Source organism: Pseudophryne corroboree, chromosome 4 (genome assembly GCF_028390025.1).
Source record: "Pseudophryne corroboree isolate aPseCor3 chromosome 4, aPseCor3.hap2, whole genome shotgun sequence".
Lineage (NCBI taxonomy): Eukaryota > Metazoa > Chordata > Amphibia > Anura > Myobatrachidae > Pseudophryne > Pseudophryne corroboree.
The window spans coordinates 435,886,824-435,907,849 of NC_086447.1; the positions used below are offsets into that span (position 1 = coordinate 435,886,824).

General features: G+C 48.5%; 2 protein-coding genes across 3 annotated transcripts in view; one reads left to right on the plus strand and one right to left on the minus strand.

The window, feature by feature from the left end:
• Window positions 1-7,411, minus strand: part of PGM3 (phosphoglucomutase 3) — a 118,011-nt gene extending 110,600 nt beyond the window's left edge. For both annotated transcript variants that reach the window (XM_063916898.1, XM_063916897.1), the window contains exon 1: window positions 7,329-7,411. The gene's annotated coding sequence lies outside the window, so the exon portion shown is untranslated. The remainder of the gene's footprint in view (window positions 1-7,328) is intronic.
• RWDD2A (RWD domain containing 2A) overlaps window positions 7,357-21,026 on the plus strand; it is a 63,552-nt gene continuing 49,882 nt past the window's right edge. Inside the window, exon 1 of the mRNA XM_063916899.1 lies at window positions 7,357-7,577. Coding sequence (XP_063772969.1) covers window positions 7,559-7,577 — 19 coding nt within the window. The 5' untranslated portion in view covers window positions 7,357-7,558. The remainder of the gene's footprint in view (window positions 7,578-21,026) is intronic.

Sequence of the window (21,026 nt, forward strand, 5' to 3'; positions counted from 1 at the left end):
TAAGAAGCACGTTGAGTGCCGTAATGGCATATAAGGGGCAGATGGCATATGGAAGGACCTGATGGCACATAAGTGAACACGGAGGGTTTGACGGCATATAAGGGGCAGACGGCATAATATGGCATATGGAGGGACCTGATGGCATATAAGTGATTATGGAGGGTCTGATGGCATATAAGGGGCATGCACATTGTTTTCTAATTTTGTGTCCATGCATCTTTATGCCTTTATATGCAAGTCTGTTGATTTCTTTCCCCACCTGGAGGGCAATGTGTGGCATAATGTGGACTGAGGGGGTTTTGGCACAGCTTGAACTGGGCGCACTATGTGGCATAATGTTTATATTTTAAACTTTACTTGTGACTTTATACTAAAAGCCTAATTTCCAGCCCACCACATCTTCTTGACTTTTCAAAACTGGCCCTGTCAAATTAATAGTTGAACACCCCTGCTATGGGCTATCCCCTCGCACCCGTCCCTCCAAAATATTCAGTGACTTTAGTGATGATAGAACAACATTATTTTTTCCCTTTTGTAATTTTGATGTCTTTTATAGAGATCTGCAAAGCATACCGTATACTTTACAAGTACTGTACTGAACCCTAAAATGTTGTCTAAATTTTGACTGTGTTGCATGATTAATAAATCCTCAATCCTGGCTAGGCATTTTTTTTCTAACATTTTACCAGTCACTGCCACCCTGATGTGCATAGCACCATTCACCCACAGCAAATAAGACATTCATGACAATGGGACAAAGATGTCCAGCAGCGCAGAGCCCCCTGATCGGGGCGGTCCCCCATAAAATGGGATACTCAGAGACATTTATGCTCATTGTCTAAAAGCACAGGTAGTGGATTTTGTACCACCAGCTACCAGGAGGAATGGAGTAAGTACTGGCAGAGCAACTAGCAGGCCCCATGTAAATACCACCTGCGCTGCTCCAACGCCCAGCTCTCTCTGGAGGACTCCCACTGAAGGGGAAATTATAGAGCAATGCCACAAGGGATTTCAAGCCCAAGAACTGTGTACTAAAAATAGGATTTTAATACCTACCGGTAAATCCTTTTCTCTTAGTCCGTAGAGGATGCTGGGGACACCACAAGAACCATGGGGTATAGACGGGATCCGCAGGAGACATGGGCATTTTAAGACTTTGAAAGGGTGTGAACTGACTCCTCCCTCTATGCCCCTCCTCCAGACTCCAGCTATAGGAACTGTGCCCAGGGAGACGGACATTTCGAGGAAAAGGATTTATTGTTAAACTAAGGTGAGATACATACCAGCTCACACCTCAAACACGCCATACAACATGGCATTTAACAGAACTCCAGTCAACGGCATGAACAATGTCAGCAACAGGCTGACTATAACATAACACAACCTGTGTGTAAACATAACTAAAAACTGCAGATAGAGTCCGCACTGGGACGGGCGCCCAGCATCCTCTACGGACTAATAGAAAAGGATTTACCGGTAGGTATTAAAATCCTATTTTCTCATACGTCCTAGAGGATGCTGGGGACACCATAAGAACCATGGGGTTTATACCAAAGCTACAGAACGGGCGGGAGAGTGCGGATGACTCTGCAGCACCGATTGACCAAACATGGAGGTCCTCATCAGCCAGGGTATCAAACTTGTAAAATTTTGCAAAAGTGTTTGAACCCGACCAAGTAGCTGCTCGGCAGAGTTGCAATGCCGAGACCCCCCGTGCAGCCGCCCAGGATGAGCCCACCTTTCTGGTAGAGTGGGCCTTCACTGATTTCGGTAACGGCAATCCAGCCGTAGAATGAGCATGCTGAATCGTATTACAGATCCAGCGCGCAATAGTCTGCTTGGAAGGAGTCCCAATCTTGTTGGCCGCATACAGGACAAACAGAGCTTCCGTTTTTCTAAGTTGAGCCGTTCTGGTGACAAATCTTTAAAGCCCTGACAACATCGAGAGATTTTGACTTAGCGAAGGCGTCAGTAGCCACCGGTACCACAATAGGTTGGTTCATGTGGAACGATGAAACCAACTTCGGCAGAAATTGTTGACGAGTCCTCAACTCTGCTCTATCTTCATGGTAGATTAAATAAGGACTCATGTGAGACAAAGCCGCTAACTCAGACACCTGCCTCGCGGATGCTAAGGCCAATAGCATGACCACTTTCCAAATGAGAAATTTCAACTCAACCTTCTGTAAAGGTTCAAACCAATGTGATTGAAGGAAATGCAACACCACGTTAAGATCCCATGGTGCCACTGGGGGCACAAATGGAGGTTGGCTGTGCAAAACACCTTTCACGAAAGTCTGAACTTCTGGAAGGGAGGCCAATTGTTTTTGAAAGAAAACCGATAAGGCCGAAATTTGTACTTTAATTGAGCCTAACTTTAGACCCGCATCCACACCTGCTTGCAGAAAATGGAGAAAACGCCCTAGCTGAAATTCTTCAGTAGGAGTCTTCTTGGATTCACACCAAGACACATTTTCGCCAAATACGGTGATAATGTTTCGCCGTTACTCCTTTTCTAGCCTGAAGAAGAGTGGGAATGACTTCACCGGGAATACCCTTTCGGGCTAAGATCCGGCGTTCAACCGCCAAGCCGTCAAACGTAGCCGCGGTAAGTAGTGATATACGCACGGCCCCTGCTGTAACAGATCCTCTCGTAGAGGAAGAGGCCAGGGATCTCTTATGAGTAATTCCTGAAGATCTGGATACCAAGCCCTCTTTGGCCAGTCCGGAACAATGAGGATCGTCTGAACCTTTGTTCTTCTTATGATCTTTAGCACTTTTGGAATGAGTGGAAGCGGAGGGAACACATACACCGACTGAAACACCCATGGTGTCACCAGCGCGTCCACTGCTATTGCTTGAGGGTCCCTCGACCTGGAACAAAATCTCTGAAGTTTCTTGTTGAGGCGAGACGCCATCATGTCTATTTGAGGAATTCCCCAAAGACTTGTCACTTCTGTGAAGACCTCTTGATGAATACCCCACTCCCCTGGATGGAGATCGTGTCTGCTGAGGAAGTCTGCTTCCCAGTTGTCCACTCCTGGAATGAAGATAGCTGACAGAGCGCTTGTATGTCTTCCCGCCCAGCGGAGAACTTTTGTGGCCTCTGTCATTGCCGCTCTGCTCTTTGTTCCGCCCTGGCGGGTTTATGTGCGCTACTGCTGTTATATTGTCCGACTGGATTAGGACGGGCAGGTTGCGAAGAAGACGTTTCGCTTGAAGAAGGCAGTTGTAAATGGCCCTTAACTCTAGAACGTTTATGTGTAGACAAACTTCCTGGCTTGACAATTTTCCCTGGAAGGTTTCCCCCTGTGTGACTGCTCCCCAGCATCGGAGACTCGCATCCGTGGTTACTAGGATCCAGTCCTGGATCCCGAACCTGCGTCCCTCTAGGAGGCGAGAGCTGTTCAGCCACCACAGGAGTGAGATTCTGGTCTTGGAGGACAGGATTATTTTCCGGTGCATGTGCAGATGGGATCCGGACCACTTGTCCAATAGGTCCCACTGAAACACTCTGGCATGGAATCTGCCAAATTGAATGGCCTCGTAGGCCACCACGATCTTCCCCAGCAATCGAGTGCATTGATGGATTGATACTCTCGGTGGTCTCCGAATTTGTTCGACCAAACTCTGAATTTCCAGAGCCTTCTCTTCTGGAAGAAAAACTTTCTGTAATTCTGTGTCCAGAATCATTCCCAAAAACGACAGCCATTTCGTCGGATTCAACTGCGACTTCAGCAAGTTTAGGAGCCAACCATGTTGTTGCAGAACTGTCAGGGAGAGCGCAATGTCCTGCACCAGCTTGTCTTTGGATCTCGCCTTTATCAGGAGATCGTTCAAGTAAGGGATAATTGTGACTCCTTGCTTGCGAAGGAGAACCATCATTTCCGCCATTACCTTGGTGAAAATCCTCGGAGCTGTGGACAGACCAAACGGCAACGTCTGAAATTGGTAATGACAATCCTGAATAGCAAACCTCAGGCTCAAGCCTGATGCGGAGGATATATGGGGACGTGTAAGTAGGCATCCTTTATGTCGACCGACACCATGAAATCCCCTTCCTCCAGACTGGAGATCACTGCTCGGAGAGATTCCATCTTGAATTTTAATTTTCTTAGGTAAAAAGATTGAGGGACTTTAGGTTCAGAATTGGTCTGACCGAGCCGTCCGGCTTCGGGACCACAAACAGGCTCGAATAAAAGCCTTCTCCCTATTGTGACGGGGGAACCCTGATAATAACTTGATTTAGACACAACTTTTGTATTGCATCGCATACTACCTCCCTGTTCGGAAGAGAAGCTGGTAAGGCCAATTTGAAAAACCGTCGAGGGGAAACGTCTTTAAACTCCAGTTTGTACCCCTGGAACACTATTTCTAAAACCCATGGGTCCAGGGCTGAATGAGCCCAGAATTGACTGAAGAGCTTGAGACGTGCCCCCACCAGTGCGGACTCCTGCAGAGGAGCCCCAGCGTCATGCAGTGGATTTGGCAGAAGCCGGGGAGGACTTCTGCTCCTGGGAACCTGCCACGGCCGGAGATCTTTTACCTTTTCCTCTATTAGCAAGGAAGGAATAACCTCTGCCTTTTTTGTATTTATTTGGCCGAAAGGACTGCATCTGTAAGTGGGGAGCTTTCTTTTGTTGTGGAGGAACATAAGGCAAAATTTACGACTTACCCGCGGTAGCCGTAGATACCAAAGCAGCGAGACCGTCACCAAACAAGACACCACCTTTATATGGGAGAGATTCCATATTTTTCTTTTGAGTCGGCATCAGCATTCCATTGATGAATCCACAATGCCCTCCTAGCTGAAACCGCCATGGCATTGGCTTTTGATCCCAAAAGGCCAATATCTCTCGCCGCTTCCTTTAGGTAGGCCGCAGCGTCTCTGATATAACCCAGTGTCAAAAAGACGCTATCCCTATCTAGGGTATCTATATCAGATGACGAGTTATCTGCCCACTTTTCGATAGCACTACTCACCCATGCAGATGCAATGGTTGGTCTGAGTAGTATACCTGTGGTGACGTAAATGGATTTTAACGTATTTTCCTTTCTACGAGCCATAGGATCCTTAAGGGCTGCCGTGTCAGGCGACGGTAAAGCCACCTTTTTAGACAATCGTGATAGAGCCTTGTCCACAATGGGAGGTGACTCCCACTTTTCTCTATCCCCAGAGGGGAACGGATATGCCAACTGAATTCTTTTGGGAATCAGAAACTTTTTGTCAGGATTTTCCCACATTTTTTCAAAAAGGGTATTCAGTTCATGAGAGGGAGCAAACGTTACCTCAGGTTTCTTTCCCTTATACATACAGACCCTATTATCAGGAACAGTAGGGTTCTTAGTGATATGTAACACGTCTTTTATTGCCACAATCATGTACTGAATGCTCTTTGCCAATTTTGGGTCTAATCTGGTATCACTATAGTCGACACTGGAGTCCGTGTCGGTATCTGTGTCTGTCAACTGAGCAAACGAACGTTTATGTGACCCCAAGGGGGTCTGGACCTGTGATAACACATCCTCCACAGATTTCTTCCATGCCTGGTTCTGAGACTCAGATTTATCTAATCTCTTATTAATAAGAGCCACATTAGCATTCAACACATTTACCCAATCAAGTGCCGACAGGGTCACTCCCACAGCCGTTTCTGTCCCTAACACAGTCTCCTCCTGGGAAGAGCACTCCACCTCAGACATGCCGACACACGTGTACCGACAGACACACTGGGCAAATAGGGGACAGACCCACAGTAAAGCCTGTCAGAGAAACACAGAGGGAGTTTGCCAGCTCACAACCCAGCGCTTATCCCGGTTCTGAAACTTCAATATAATGCCTCAGACCTGCAGCGCGTTTATAATAACATATTTTTGCAACAAATTAACTGTGCCCCTCCCCCCCCCCCGTTTTTGCACCGTTACTTGTAAAGCAGTGGTGAGGAAGGACCAGCTTCTCTGCAGCTCTGTGAAGAGGAAATGGTGCTGATGAGAGCTGTGAGGGCTAAGCCCCTCCCCCTTAATGGCACGCTTCAGCCCCGCTATTTTTTTAAATAATAATACTGGCGAGGGTAAGGATTTAGTGCCTAGGCACTTATATCACACTTTGCCAGTCTCATATGAGGCGTTTTATGCTACCCAAGGCACCCCCCCACCCTCCCCCCTGCACCCTGTAGTGCCGCTGTGTGTGGGAGCATGGCGTGCAGCACCTCAGAAGCCATCACTGAAGTTTTCTATCTTCTTCTACTCACCTGTCTTCTGGCTCTGCAAGGGGGGTGACGGCGGGCCTCTGGGAATGAACCCCTAGGCGTACCTAGTGTTCCAAACCCTCAGGAGCTAATTGTGTCCTGTAGCCAAGAAACAGAGCCTTTAAACTCACTGGAAGTAGGTCTGACTTCTCTCCACTAAGTCCCACGATGCAGGGAGACTGTTGCCAGCAGCACCCCTGAAAATAAAAAACCTAACAAAGTATTTTCATAGAAACTCAGTAGAGCTCCTCAAAGTGCATCCAGTCTGCCTGGGCACAATTCTAAAACTGGAGTCTGGAGGAGGGGCATAGAGGGAGGAGCCAGTTCACACCCTTTCAAAGTCTTAAAGCTCCCATGTCTCCTGCGGATCCCATCTATACCCCATGGTTCTTATGGTGTCCCCAGCATCCTCTAGGACGTATGAGAAACAATAATTAAAAGAAACATTGTCATTTTATAATGTATATTCGATTATATGATTTGCAAAAGTTTTTTTTCTGATGCCACCTTGTTAACACACACACACAGGGCAGGGGTGCCCTCCACAGACATCAGCCAACATTTACATAGAATGCTGCATGTACTGGAGAACCATCACAACATACAGAACAGTGGGGCAGAATTATTAAGCTCAGTGAAGTGATAAAGTGGAAGGTGATAAAGGACCAGCCAATCAGATCCTTACTGCCATGTCACAGGCTGGGTTTGAAAAATGACAGTTAGGAGCTGACTGGCTGGTGCTTTATCACCTTACACTTTATCACTTCACCGAGCTTAATAAATCTGCCCCACAATCCCTGGGACTGATGCTGTCGTACTCCATGGTAACACGTGAGACTCACACCTCTTACATTTTAAGAATGGAACCTTAGCTTACTACACAGCCCCTTATACTGTGCCTCTGGCATATACATTCATGATTCAAGCGCTGTCATACATGGCAATATGAAATCAAATATAAATGAAAATGACTGTAACAAAAATAAATGCAGCAATGGCTCCTGTGCGCCTTCCATAGAGAATGAGTGCTACGGGATCTCTGTGATAGCGGTACACAGCGGAAGCCTCCAGCCCCCTTACCTGCTTCTCACACTGCCTGCTGCTGCCTGCGGGTTCCCCCTGCTGACGTTGAACAGAGCAGTGTCTGTGACGCGGCTCCAGCAGTAGAGCCAGACAGAGGCTGTGCTGTGACGTGTCCGCTTCCTGCAGCCGCCCAGTGCTTGTGCTGCATAGTAGGAAGCGGGGAGATGACAGGAGCCAATCACAGTGCAGGAGGCGGAGCACGACGTGTCTAAACTGTGACGTCACTGATGCAGCCGGTCGGACTCGGTGAGTGATATTAGAGTATCGCTCGGCTCGGCTGTATAGGTAGTCTGTACAGTCACTCACAGACCCTCCAACATGACCCACCCCACTAGGTACAAAATGCTCTGTTCCTGGACTTCATCACCTGTGTTGAACTAATTAAATTATAAGAAAGCTGTTTCTTCACAGGTGATGGCAATAATAAATTAAGAGGGAAGTCCAGGAACAGAGCATTTTGTACCTAGTGGGGCGGGTCATGTTGGAGGGTATGCACTCACTGCATGTGATATGCTCGGTGTCAGGTGTGAGGAGTGTCGGTGGTAGCTGTGGTTATACATGTCTTCTACAGGGTTATTTTTTAAAGATGGGAAAGCGCTCGCACACAGCTGTTATGTCTGAGCAAGATTCCGTTCACATACCTCCCAACATGACCCTCTCCAGGAGGGACAGAATGCTCTGCTTCTGGATTTTTCTCTTAATGTACGATTGGTGGCACCTGTGTTGAACAGGTAATGGATAAGAAAGGTGTTTCACTACAGGTGCAGGCAATCATACAGTAATAAAGAAGCCCAGAAGCAGAGCATTCTATCCCTCCTGGAGAGGGTCATGTTGGGAGGTATGCGTTCAGACTCTAGGGGAGATGTACCACACCTAAATCCAGCAGAGACATAAAGTGGAGAATTACCCAGAGCAGTCAATCAGCTGAGTGACAGAAGCTGATTGGCTGCTGTGGGTAACTTTCCAGCTATCCCTGTCGAAAGTTTGATACATATCCCCCAATATGTTTTACAGATGTGTTAACATCCATTGTTCATGCACGCACCAAGACATATATTAGAAATGTGTTGGCCATTCCTGTGTGATTACAGGAGGTTAGATAATCAGACACGAATGTAACATAGTGTGGGCTTGTTGCTGAAAATGGTTAGATATAGAGACACTGAATTGCTCACATTGGAGGCCATACCCAGACGGATGCACCTAGCATAGGGCTGGTGAAAGTTTCATTGGAGGGACCGATGGTGGTGCCTAAAGACGCACAAAGCATGATTACAGCGTCTGTCGACAGTCACTAGAAGTGGGCTCCTCAGTCCTTGCATATTTGGATGCACAGATGTACAATCAGGGAAGGACATTGTAGCAGCTTTAGCCATAGAGTCACAGATGCAACTGCAGCAAAAGACGCAAGGAAGGCTGCAACTGCGCCCAACTCAGAATCAGACCCTATGAGGAGGAATCCCTCCCCTTAACAGACCCTGCCCCCGTTAGAGTTGCTTCCATGAATTTCCCAGGCTGGTTTTCCATCCCAATCCGCCCCTGCCAACAGGCATTTTATCTGACACTGCAGATATCACAGACAGGCAGATGTCACGTACAGAGAGATCTAGATGTGGGTGGGCTGTGTTCAAACTGAAATCTAAATTACAGTGTAAAAAAGGGTGTGGATCGTTGGGTTGACAGTCAGTAGGTCGACCACTACTGGTCGACATGGAAAAGGTTGACATGAGTTTTTTAATTGGTTTTGCTGTCATTTTCTTCGTAAAGTGATCGGTAACCCCAATTAGTGCACCGTGTCCCCTCACATGGCTCGCCATGCTTCGGGCAAGGTGCCTCGCTCCACTACCGCTGCGCTCAGCACAGGTTACTATTCCTAAAATATGAAAAAGTTGAAAACAATATGAAAAACTCATGTTGACCTTTTCATGTGTCAGCCTTTACCATGTTGACCTAATGACCATGTCGACATAATGCATGTTGACCAATAGTGGTCGATCTAAAGACCGGATACCTGTAAAAATAAAGCTGTTTAACATCTGCGGACTTCAAGCAAAAGCAGCCAGTATTTACCCGGCACAGAAAAATATTACACACCCAAATCTAAATCTCTCTGCATGTTACATCTGCCCCATTTGCAGTTCAATATGGTTTTGCCCAGTTGCTTGCTTTTTTGCTTTATACCGCTTTCACATCCCTTTTAACGTGTCACACCCGGGACTTGTGCACTGGTCCTTCCCGGGTGCAACCCGCTTGAGACCCCTTTCAGACTGGCGACACCGACACGGCATTTGATGACGTCACCGCGTCACTTGCGGAGGCGGCACTTGGAGATCATATGATCTCCAAGTGCTGCCTGCTCCCATACAGTGAATGTCAACCTGTACACACTGCACTGGTCGTACCCATGTAAAACCCTGCATAAATAGCAGGTTGAATAATACCTCTTTCTGCTGCGGGGTACACTGGGCACCACAAGGATAGACATTGGGGTGTAGAGTAGGATCTTGATCCGAGGCACCAACAGGCTCAAAAGCTTTGACTGTTCCCAGAATGCATAGCGCCGCCTCCTCTATAACCCCGCCTCCCTGCACAGGAGCTCAGTTTTTTAGTTGGTGCTTGAAGTAGCCTGCATGTCCCCGCTGTGCATCTTACAGTACACTTAAGTATTCTACATGTCTGTTGACAGTGCTAGTTAAGAGAGAGTGCATTTAGTCAGGGTTATTTAGTACAAGTACCCTGTGATATACATCCAGTCTTTACTGTGCATATAGCTATATAGCTAGTCCAGTGCAGTATTATTGCATGTCATAACTTCTGCATTGTACAACTGTGACTGTATGTGTGTGCATTTGCCTGCTGTGTGACTTCCATTTTGTGTTTCTCACTCAGCTTGCTATCCCTATATTCTATAACCTGAGGGGGCTAGGTGCGTCAGGTTTGTTATTAATATAGGTTATTCACAAGATATACTCAGTGTGTATTTTTCTATGTGATTTTAGTCACCGTATCTCTCCTAAATTCCTGTTTGTGCTGACTACACTGCGTAGGGCAGGGATGGGGAACCTTCGGCCCTCCAGCTGCTGTTGAACTACACATCCCAGCATGCCCTGCAACAGTTTTAGCATGGCCAAATAGCAAAACTGTAGCAAGGCATGGTGGTATGTGTAGTTCAACAACAGCAGGAGGACAAAAGGTTCCCCACCCCTGGCGTAGGGGTTTGGGTCAGGTATTGTGCTGCTGATATTGTACTGTGTTACCTTGTATTGCGATATATCATGTCCGCCAAAAAGGGTAACAGTTCTGGGGCTGAACCCACTAGGAGTGGTGATGAAGTCGCAGATACATTTGAGGAAAACGTAGCAGCTGAGGGTTTTGGTTCTGGGGGTTTCTTTCCCCCCAGTGGGACTGTAGCAACTGGGGTTCAGAATGACCCACCGTGGGCTACCTTTTCCACGCTTCTGACTACACTAGTTACCAAACTAACGCCCCCCTATGGGACCTCCTGTGCCGGTACAACCGTTCATGGTCCCCGCAGTTAATCCGCCGTTGGCAGATCATTTGTCCAATCAGTTACAGCAATTGAACCATTCCTTGACTACTAAGAAGTCAAACCCTCGCCCGCCTAAGACCAAAGGGTCCTCTAAGCGGGCCTTTACTTCCTCACAATCCACTGCTGTCCCTTTCACCTCGTCTGATGAGGATAGCGTTTATACTGAACCCACAGATTCTGATCCTGATCTATCTGATGGGGAGGGTGTTTCACAAGTGGATGTTCCTGATTTATTGGAGGCTATACGGTCAATTCTTCAGATTACAGATGAACTAGAACCGTCCGTTCCTCATAAGAAACCGGATAGGTTTAAACATCAGAAGGTGGTTAAACTAGTTTTACCTCACTCTGATCATCTGGTTGATATTCGTCAGGAATCCTGGGAAAACCCAGGGAAGAAGCTCACGCCTCACAAGAAGCTACTTGCTCGCGATCCTGTTGCGCCGGAGCTGACTAAAAATTGGGAGACACCTCCGCCGGTGGATTCACATGTGGCAAGGATGGTGGTCTCCTCAGCTCTACCTGTCACTACCGTTACGTCTCTGAAAGAGCCTACGGATAAGCGTGTGGAGGGTTGTCTAAAAGCGATTTATACCCTTGCGGGCGCCGTACATAGTTCCACTATTGCAGCGACATGGGCTGCAGAAGCTATTGAAGCGTGGGCCCAGGAGTTGGAAGTTGAAATCTCTTCTGACCATGCTAGATAATGCTTGTCGTATATTGTCACGGCTTCTCACTATGTTAAGGAGGCGGCTTCTGATGCCAGTATTCTGCCAGCCAAGGCTTCGACTACGTCAGTTCTAGCTCGCCGGATCTTATGGCTGCGGTCCTGGTCTGTGGATCTGGACTCTAGAAAAACCCTGGAGGTACTCCCTTTTAAGGGAAATATCCTTTTTGGAGAGGACTTAAATAAGATAGTGGCTGATTTGGCATCTGCTAAAACAGCCTGTCTACCAAGTACTGCCCCTTCTGTACCGAATGTTAAAAGTACTTCCTTTTCGTCCTGCAGGAAAATCACAAGGTCAGGCGTACACCAAACAGGGTCGCACTTCCAAATCTGGCAAGCCAAAGCCCAAACGTGCCTGGGCTGCCCGTCAGCCAGCTTCCAAGACCGATAAGCCTGCCGCATGACGGGGCGGGCCTCCCCCTGGGGGACCCAGGAATGGTTGAAGACCACTTCAGATGCCTGGGTACGGGAAGTTGTCACTCGGGGTTACGCCGTCGCCTTCAAAACCCTTCCCCCTCATTGATTTTGCCTGACAGACGTTCCTTCGGATCAGGTAAAGGCAAATACTCTTCATTCGGTGGTACAGACCCTCCTGGAAACAGGAGTGGTAGTACAGGTGCCTCTTGCTCAGAGGGGCCAGGGGTACTATTCACCGCTGTTCCTAGTCCCGAAACCGAATGGGTCCTTCCGGCCCATTCTCAACCTAAAGGCATTGAACAAATGTGTGAAGGTATTCAAGTTCCGTATGGAAACTATTCGCTCTATTCTCCTGGCATTGAAACCTGGAGATTATATGGTCTCCCTGGACTTACAGGATGCCTACCTGCATATCCCTATAGCAGTGTCGCATCAGCAGTATCTGAGGTTTGCGGTTTGCAATCTACATTACCAATTTCGGGCGTCACCTTTTGGTTTGACCACGGCTCCGCGAGTCTTCACCAAAGTCATGGCGGCGATGACGGCTGTACTCCGCCGTCAAGGGGTCAGGATCCTACCGTACCTGGACGACTTGTTGATCCTGGCAAATTCCCCAGAAATTCTCCTACGTCATCTGGATCTGACTGTCTGGTTTCTGCAAGCCCACGGGTGGCTCATCAACTGGAAGAAATCCTCCCTGGTCCCTGCTCAGAGCATCGTGCACCTGGGAGCGTTATTGGACACTCGCAACAAAGGGTTGTTTTTGTCTTAGGAGAAAGTCCTGAAGCTTCAGGACAGGATTCGATACTTCCTATCTCGTCCGCAAGTGTCGATACATTCGGTGATGCAAGTGCTAGGCCTCATGGTGTTGGCATTTGACATGATGGAGTATGCTCAATTTAATTCTCGCCCCCTCCAGAGGCTGATTCCGGCCAAGTGGGATGGCATGCCTCACCGGATCAGGTCTCAATTGATCTCCTTGACACCGGAGGTCCGTCTGTCACTGAGCTGGTGGCTTCAGGACCAACGATTGAGCAGGGGTCGTCCCTACTGGATACCCGACTGGGTCCTGCTGACGACGGATGCCAGTCTGAGAGGTTGGGGCGCAGTGTTGGAGCAACACTCCCTTCAGGGTCGGTGGACCGTGGAGGAGTCTCGCCTCCCGATCAACATTCTGGAATTACGGGCGGAATTCAACTCATTGAACCTGGCTCAGCATTTAATACAGAACCGACCTGTTCAGGTACAGTCGGACAACGCCACCACAGTGGCTTACATAAATCATCAAGGCAGCACTTGAAGCCGCTTGGCAATGAAAGAAGTATCACGGATTCTTCAATGGGCGGAACGCCATCTACCGGCCATATCGGCAATATTCATTCCGGGGGTCCTGAATTGGGAAGCGGACTTTCTCAGTCGTCAGGACGTACACGCCGGAGGGTGGGGCCTCCATCCAGAAGTATTTCAACTCATAGTGGAAAGGTGGGGCTTTCCAGACGTGGACCTGATGGCATCTCAACACAATCACAAGGTTCCGGTCTTCGGAGCAAGAACAAGGGATCCTCAAGCAGCGTTCGTGGATGCGCTGGCGGTTCTGTGGAATTTTCGGCTGCCGTACATGTTCCCTCCGGTGTCACTCCTGCCCAGGGTAATACGGAAGTTCAAGCAGGAAGGAGGACTCCTGCTTCTCGTAGCTCCAGCGTGGCCCAGACGGCACTGGTTCTCAGACCTCCAGGGCCTCTCGCTAGAGTGTCCCCTTCTACTTCCACAACGACCAGACCTCCTCATTCAGGGCCCCTGTGTCCACCAGGACTTGGCCCGGCTGGCTTTGATGGCGTGGCTCTTGAAGCTTCCGTCTTGAGGGCCAGAGGTTTTTCTGAGTCGGTCATTCAAACTATGATGCGGGCCCGGAAACCGGCTTCTGCTCGGATTTACCATAGGGTCTGGCATTCTTACTTTGTTTGGTGCGCATCTAACAATTATGACGCTTCCAAGTTTAGTACGGCCAAGCTTTTGACTTTTCTTCAGCAGGGCCTGGACCTTGGCCTGCGTCTGGCTTCCATCAAGGTTCATATTTCTGCCTTGTCGGTTTGGTTTCAGAGAAAAATCGCAACCTTGCCTGATGTACATACCTTCACTCAGGGTGTGTTGCAAATCCAACCTCCCTATGTCCTGCCTGTGGCTCCTTGGGATTTGTTGGTGGTTTTGGAGGCGTTGCAAGATTCTCCATTTGAACCTCTTGAATCGGCTAACCTTAAGTGACTTTCCCTTAAGGTGGTGTTTCTGCTGGCTATTGTCTCTGCTAGAAGAGTGTCGGATTTGGGCGCCTTGTCTTGTAGTTCCCCATATCTGATTTTTCACCGTGACCGGGCGGTTCTGCGGACTCGTCCCGGGTATTTACCTAAGGTGGTGTCTTCGTTCCACCTTAATCAGGAAATTGTGGTTCCGGCCCTTGTCTCTCCTGATTTGTCTCCCAAAGAGCAGTCTTTGGATGTGGTACGGGTTCTCCGTATCTATGTGAAGAGGATTGCTTCCATCCGGAAGTCTGATTCTCTCTTTGTTCTGTTTGGTTTTCACAAACGTGGCTGGCCTGCTCACAAGCAGACCTTGGCCAGGTGGATTAGAATGATGATTGCACATGCTTATGTGAGGGCTGGTCTGTCCGCTCCTGCTCACATTAAGGCCCATTTTACTCGGTCTGTTGGACCTTCTTGGGCGGCCCGCCGTGGTGCGACCCTTGAACAATTGTGCAAGGCGGTTACGTGGTCCTCAGTGAACACGTTCATAAGGTTTTATGCCTTCGATACTGCCGCTTCCCAGGATGCTTCCTTTGGACGCCGGGTTCTCATGCCCACTACAGTGCGTCCCCTCCCATGAGGAACTGCTTTAGGACATCCCCAATGTCTGTCCTTGTGGAGCTCAGTGTACCCCGCAGCAGAAAACGAGATTTATGGTAAGAACTTACCTTTGTTAAATCTCTTTCTGCGATGTACACTGGGCTCCACAAGGCGCCCACCCTGACGCACTTAGCTTTTTTGGGTTGGTGTGTCATTAGCCGCTGACACTTTCTGCTGGGGTGAAATTGTGTTGTCTGTGGCTACTAACTGTTGTTGTCTCTTTTACCTGCTACTGCATTGGGCTGGTTAACTAAAAAGTGAGCTCCTGTTCAGGGAGGCGGGGTTATAGAGGAGGCGGCGCTATGCATTCTAGGAACAGTCAAAGCTTTTGAGCCTGTTGGTGCCTCGGATCAAGATCCTACTCTACACCCCAATGCCTATCCTTGTGGAGCCTACCCGTCTGCGACCCGCGTCAGCCCCCTTTCCCACCGCAGTCGCCATCTCTGCATATTGGCAAGTTGGTGACGTTGCCTGTGACGCGGCGGGGGCGGCGTTTGGAGATCACATGATCTCCAAGCGCCGCCCATACATTCACTGTAAACGGGAAGCCGGGTCGATGCGACCCGGCTACCGTTTACACTGCACAGTTTGCCAGGTTGAACACGTGTTCAACCGTGCAAACTACCCGAGTTAGAATATCGGGTCACTCGAGCAGCAACATGGGTTATGCACGTTCATGTGCAATAACCCGTGTTATATGCTGGCGGTGTAAAAGGGGTATTACCGGGTTGCTCGACCCGGGTTATTTCCCCCTGCCCCTTTCCACACTGCACAAAAACCCAGGTTGCTGCATGTTCACGTGCAATAACCCGGGTTATTTTTGGCGGTGTGAAAGAGGTATTACTTTAAAAATATGAATGAGGCCCATAGTCCATGCAAATGACGTGTTTTTAAGTCACGGGAACCCCTGATTAATTAGCTGTAACTTTGTAAGTCTATCCGTGCCTTTACAGTATGTGTCCCTACTGTATTTTCTTGTTTGACACTTAAATAAGATGTAAACATATAATTTCTATTTTTTAATAGTGGTACAGTATTCTGAACTTGCGCAACATATCAGAAATTAACCTTATCTGTCTTATTGATTGCTCTGCGGTTACTGCAAATTTTGCTTGTAAATACCATATTAGTAAATAAACTCTGTAGAGTATATATTCTATAAATAAATCAGTGGTTCTCAAACTGTGTGCCTAGGCTCCCTGGGGTGCCTCGGGACACTTGCAGGGGTGCCACGGGTTGGTTGTCCAGGACCAATTAAAATTATTTATGGTCAATGTAATAGGAAAAACCAGAAACCAGTGTTGGTGGCTGTCAATCAGAAGCAAATCTTATCCCTCACCACCCAATTGAACCTAAGGATGACATATATAAACGCAATTTCTGTAATTTAATATATATTTCTAAATTTCTCAATAAGAAATTGGCCTAGGGGTGCTGTGAAAAAAATTCTTATACTCTAGGGCAGGGCTGGCCAAACCGGTCCTCGAGATCTACCAACAGTTCATGTTTTCCAGGACTCCTGGAGATCTGTAGATTTGTCAGTTAGGAATGAATGCAGCACATCTTAATTAGTAATGACTACACCTGTGCAGCATCTAGGTGATCTGGAAAATGTGAACTGTTGGTAGATCTCGAGGACTGGTTTGGCCAGCTCTGCTCTAGGGGGTCGTTTTTCAAAAATGTTTGAGAATCACTGAAATAAATGTGTAAATAAATAAGGTATAAATTATGCATTTCATAGACACACAACTCTTCCACCAGATGGCAGTGTTGCTCCAACTAATCAGCAAAGCCTTTTCTTAAAATTCTAGATCTGCTTTTTGTGGAGTATCTCCGTTTTGTTTTAAGTTCCTGGAAAGCACATTGACTAGTATGAGGCTCATTCTCAAACCAAACATATTTAGTAATGCAAATGTGCAACACACACACACACACACCTGAAAATAACTGTGTAAAATGAATCACAGTCCAACTTTTTACCACTTTATGGCTATCACTTTAATTAATTCCACTTTCATCCATCTGGGGCCTCTGGGGGATGCTGCGTTATTGCCTCTGGGTTCAAGTAGTGTTATCGAGGTTTAGGCACAAGAACACTAAAAGCTGACTCCTCTCACCTCCAGCAGTACTTCACTCTTTTTTGTGTGCCTTGGAGTGACGGCACGTTTCTTTACTCTTAGCTTTTATTTCTCTAACGTCCTAGTGGATGCTGGGAACTCCGTAAGGACCATGGGGAATAGCGGGCTCCGAAGGAGGCTGGGCACTCTAGAAAGATTTATGACTACCTGGTGTGCACTGGCTCCTCCCACTATGACCCTCCTCCAAGCCTCAGTTAGATCTTGTGCCCGGCCGAGGTTGGATGCACACTAGGGGCTCTCCTGAGCCCTTAGAAAGAAAGTATAGATTTAGGTTTTTTATTTTCAGTGAGACCTGCTGGCAACAGGCTCACTGCAGCGAGGGACTAAGGGGAGAAGAAACGAACTCGCCTGCTTGCAGCCGGATTGGGCTTCTTAGGCTACTGGACACCATTAGCTCCAGAGGGATCGACCGCAGGCCCAGTCCTTGGTGTTCGGTCCCGGAGCCGCGCCGCCGTCCCCCTTACAGAGCCAGAAGCAAGAAGAGGTCCGGAAAAACGGCGGCAGAAGACATCAGTCTTCACCAAGGTAGCGCACAGCACTGCAGCTGTGCGCCATTGCTCCTCATGCACACCACACACTCCGGTCACTGAGGGTGCAGGGCGCTGGGGGGGGGCGCCCTGAGCAGCAATATAAATACCTTGGCTGGCAAAAATACATCACATATAACCCCCAGGGCTATATGGATGTATATTAACCCCTGCCAGATTCCATAAAAATGCGGGAGAAAAGGCCGCGAAAAAGGGGCGGAGCCTATCTCCTCAGCACACTGGCGCCATTTTTCCCTCACAGCTCCGTTGGAGGGAAGCTCCCTGGCTCTCCCCTGCAGTCTACACTACAGAACAGGGTTAAAACAGAGAGGGGGGCACTAAATTTAGGCGCAGTATAAATTATATAAAAGCAGCTATAGGGGACATAACTCAGTTAGTCCCTGCATTATATGGCGCTCTGGTGTGTGCTGGCATACTCTCACTCTGTCCCCCCAAAGGGCTTTTGTGGGTCCTGTCCTCATTGGAGCATTCCTTGTGTGTGTGCGGTGTGTCGGTACGGCTGTGTCGACAGGTTTGATGAGGAGACTTATGTGGAGGCGGAGCAGATGCCGATAAATGAGATGTCGCCCCTGTGGGCCGACACCAGAGTGGATGGATAGGTGGAAGGTATTAACCGACAGTGTCAACTCCTTACATAAAAGGCTGGATGACGTAACAGCTATGGGACAGCCGGCTTCTCAGCCCGCGCCTGCCCAGACGTCTCAAAGGCCATCAACGCTCCCTCAGATGGCAGACACAGATGTCGACACGTAGTCTGACTCCAGTGTCGACGAGGTTGAGACATATACACAATCCACTAGGAACATCCGTTACATGATCCCGGCAATATAAAATGTGTTACACATTTCTGACATTAACCCAAGTACCACTAAAAACAAAGGGTTTTATGTGTGGGGAGAAAAAGCAGGCAGTGTTTTGTTCCCCCATCAAATGAGTGAATGAAGTGTGAAAAAGCGTGGGTTTCCCCGATAAGAAACTGGTAATTTCTAACAAGTTACTGATGGCGTACCCTTTCCCGCCAGAGGATAAGTTACGCTGGGAGATATCCCCTAGGGTGGATAAGGAGCTCACACGTTTGTCAAGGTGGCACTGCCATCTTAGGATACGGAACTTTGAAGTTACCTGCTGATAAATAGCAGGAGGCTATCCTGAAGTCTGTAATTACACACTCAGGTACTAGACTGAGACCTGCAGACTGCTGCAGCGTGGTCTGTACCCCTTTCAAACAGGGATACTATTTTGCGAACATAAGACGTCGTCTTATATATGAGGGATGCACAGAGGAATATTTTGCCGGCTGGCATCCTGAATTATTGCAATGTCCATTCTGTCAGGAGGGTATTGGAGACCCGACACTGGACAGGTGATGCTGACTTTAAAAGGCACATAGAGCCTTATAAGGATGAGGAATTGGTTGGGGATGGTCTCTGGGACCTCGTATCCACAGCAACAGCTGGGATGAAAATATTTTACCTCAGGTTTCCTCACAGCCTAAGAAACGCACTGTATTATCAGGTACAGTCCTTTCGGCTTCAAAAAAGCAGGCGGGTCAAACGAGGGAAGAGGGAAAAAGCTGCACCAGCAGCCAGTCCCCAGAATCAAAATTCTTCCCCTGCTTCCTCTGAGTCCACCGCATGACGCGGGGGCTCCACAGGCGTAGCCAGGTACGGTGGGGGGCCGCCTCAAAAATTTCAGCGATCAGTGGGCTCGCTCACAGGTGGATCCCTGGAGCCTTCAAGTAGTATCTCAGGGGTACAAGCTGGAAGTCGAGGCGTCTCCCCCCCGCCGTTTACTCAAATCTGCCTTGCCGACAACTCCCTTAGGCAGGGAGGCTGTGCTAGAGGCAATTCACAAGCTGTATTCCCAGCAGGTGATAGTCAAGGTGCCCCTACTTCAACAAGGACAGGGTTACTATTCCACACTGTTTGTGGTACCGAAACCAGCCGGTTCGGTGAGACCCATTTTAAAATGGAAATCCTTGAACACTTACATAACAAAGTTCAAGATGGAATCGCTCAGGGCGGTTATTGCAAGCCTGGACGAGGGGGATTACATGGTATCCCTGGACATCAAGGATGCTTACCTGCATGTCCCTATTTACCTTCCTCACCAGGAGTACCTCAGATTGTGGTACAGGATTGCCATTACCAATTCCAGACACTACCGTTTGGACTGTCCACGGCACCGAGGGTGTTTACCAAGGTAATGGCAAAAATGATGATACTCCTTCAAAAAAGGGAGTTTTTATTTATCCCATACTTGGATGATCTCCTTATAAAGGCAAGGTCCAGGGAGCAGTTACTGGTCGGAGTAGCACTATCTCAGGAGGTGCTACAACAGCATGGCTGGATTCTGAACATTCCAAAGTCACAGCTGGTTCCTTCCACTCGCTTACTGTTCCTGGGGATGATTTTGGACACAGAACAGAAAAAAGTGTTTCTCCCGTAGGAGAAAGCCAAGGAGCTGTCATCTCTAGTCAGAGACCTCCTAAAACCAAAAAGGGTATCGGTGCATCGTTGCACACGAGTCCTGGGAAAAATGGTGGCTTCATACGAAGCTATTCCATTCGGCAGGTTCCATGCGAGGACCTTCCCGTGAGACCTCTTAGATAAGTGGTCGGGATCGCATCTTCAAATGCATCAAATGATAATCCTGTCTCCAAGGACCAGGGTGTCTCTACTGTGGTGGCTGCAGGGTGCTCATCTTCTAGAGGGCCGCAGTTTCGGCATACAGGACTGGGTCCTGGTGACCTCGGATGCCAGCCTTCAAGGCTGGGGAGCAGTCACACAGGGAAGAAACTTCCAGGGCCTATGGTCAAGTCAGGAGACTTCCCTACATATAAATTCTGGAACTGAGGGCCATTTACAATGCCCTAAGTCAGGCAAGACCCCTGCTTCAAAACCAGCCGGTACTGATACAGTCAGACAACATCACGGCAGTCGCCCATGTGACCCGACAGGGCGGCACAAGAAGCAGGATGGCAATGGCAGAAGCCACAAGGATTCTCCGATGGGCGGAAAATCACGTACTAGCACTGTCAGCAGTGTTCATTCCGGGAGTGGACAACTGGGATGCAGACTTCCTCAGCAGACACGACCTACACCCGGGAGAGTGGGGACTTCATCCAGAAGTCTTCCTGCTGTTGGTAAACCGTTGGGAAAGGCCACAGGTGGACATGATGGCGTCCCGCCTCAACAAAAAGCTAAAGAGATATTGCGCCAGGTCAAGGGACCCTCAGGCGATAGCTGTGGACGCTCTAGTGACACCGTGGGTGTACCAGTCGGTTTATGTGTTCCCTACTCTGCCTCTCATACCAAAGGTACTGAGAATAATAAGATGGCGAGGAGTAAGAACGATACTCGTGGTTCCGGATTGGCCAAGAAGGGCTTGGTACCCGGAACTTCAGGAAATGATATCA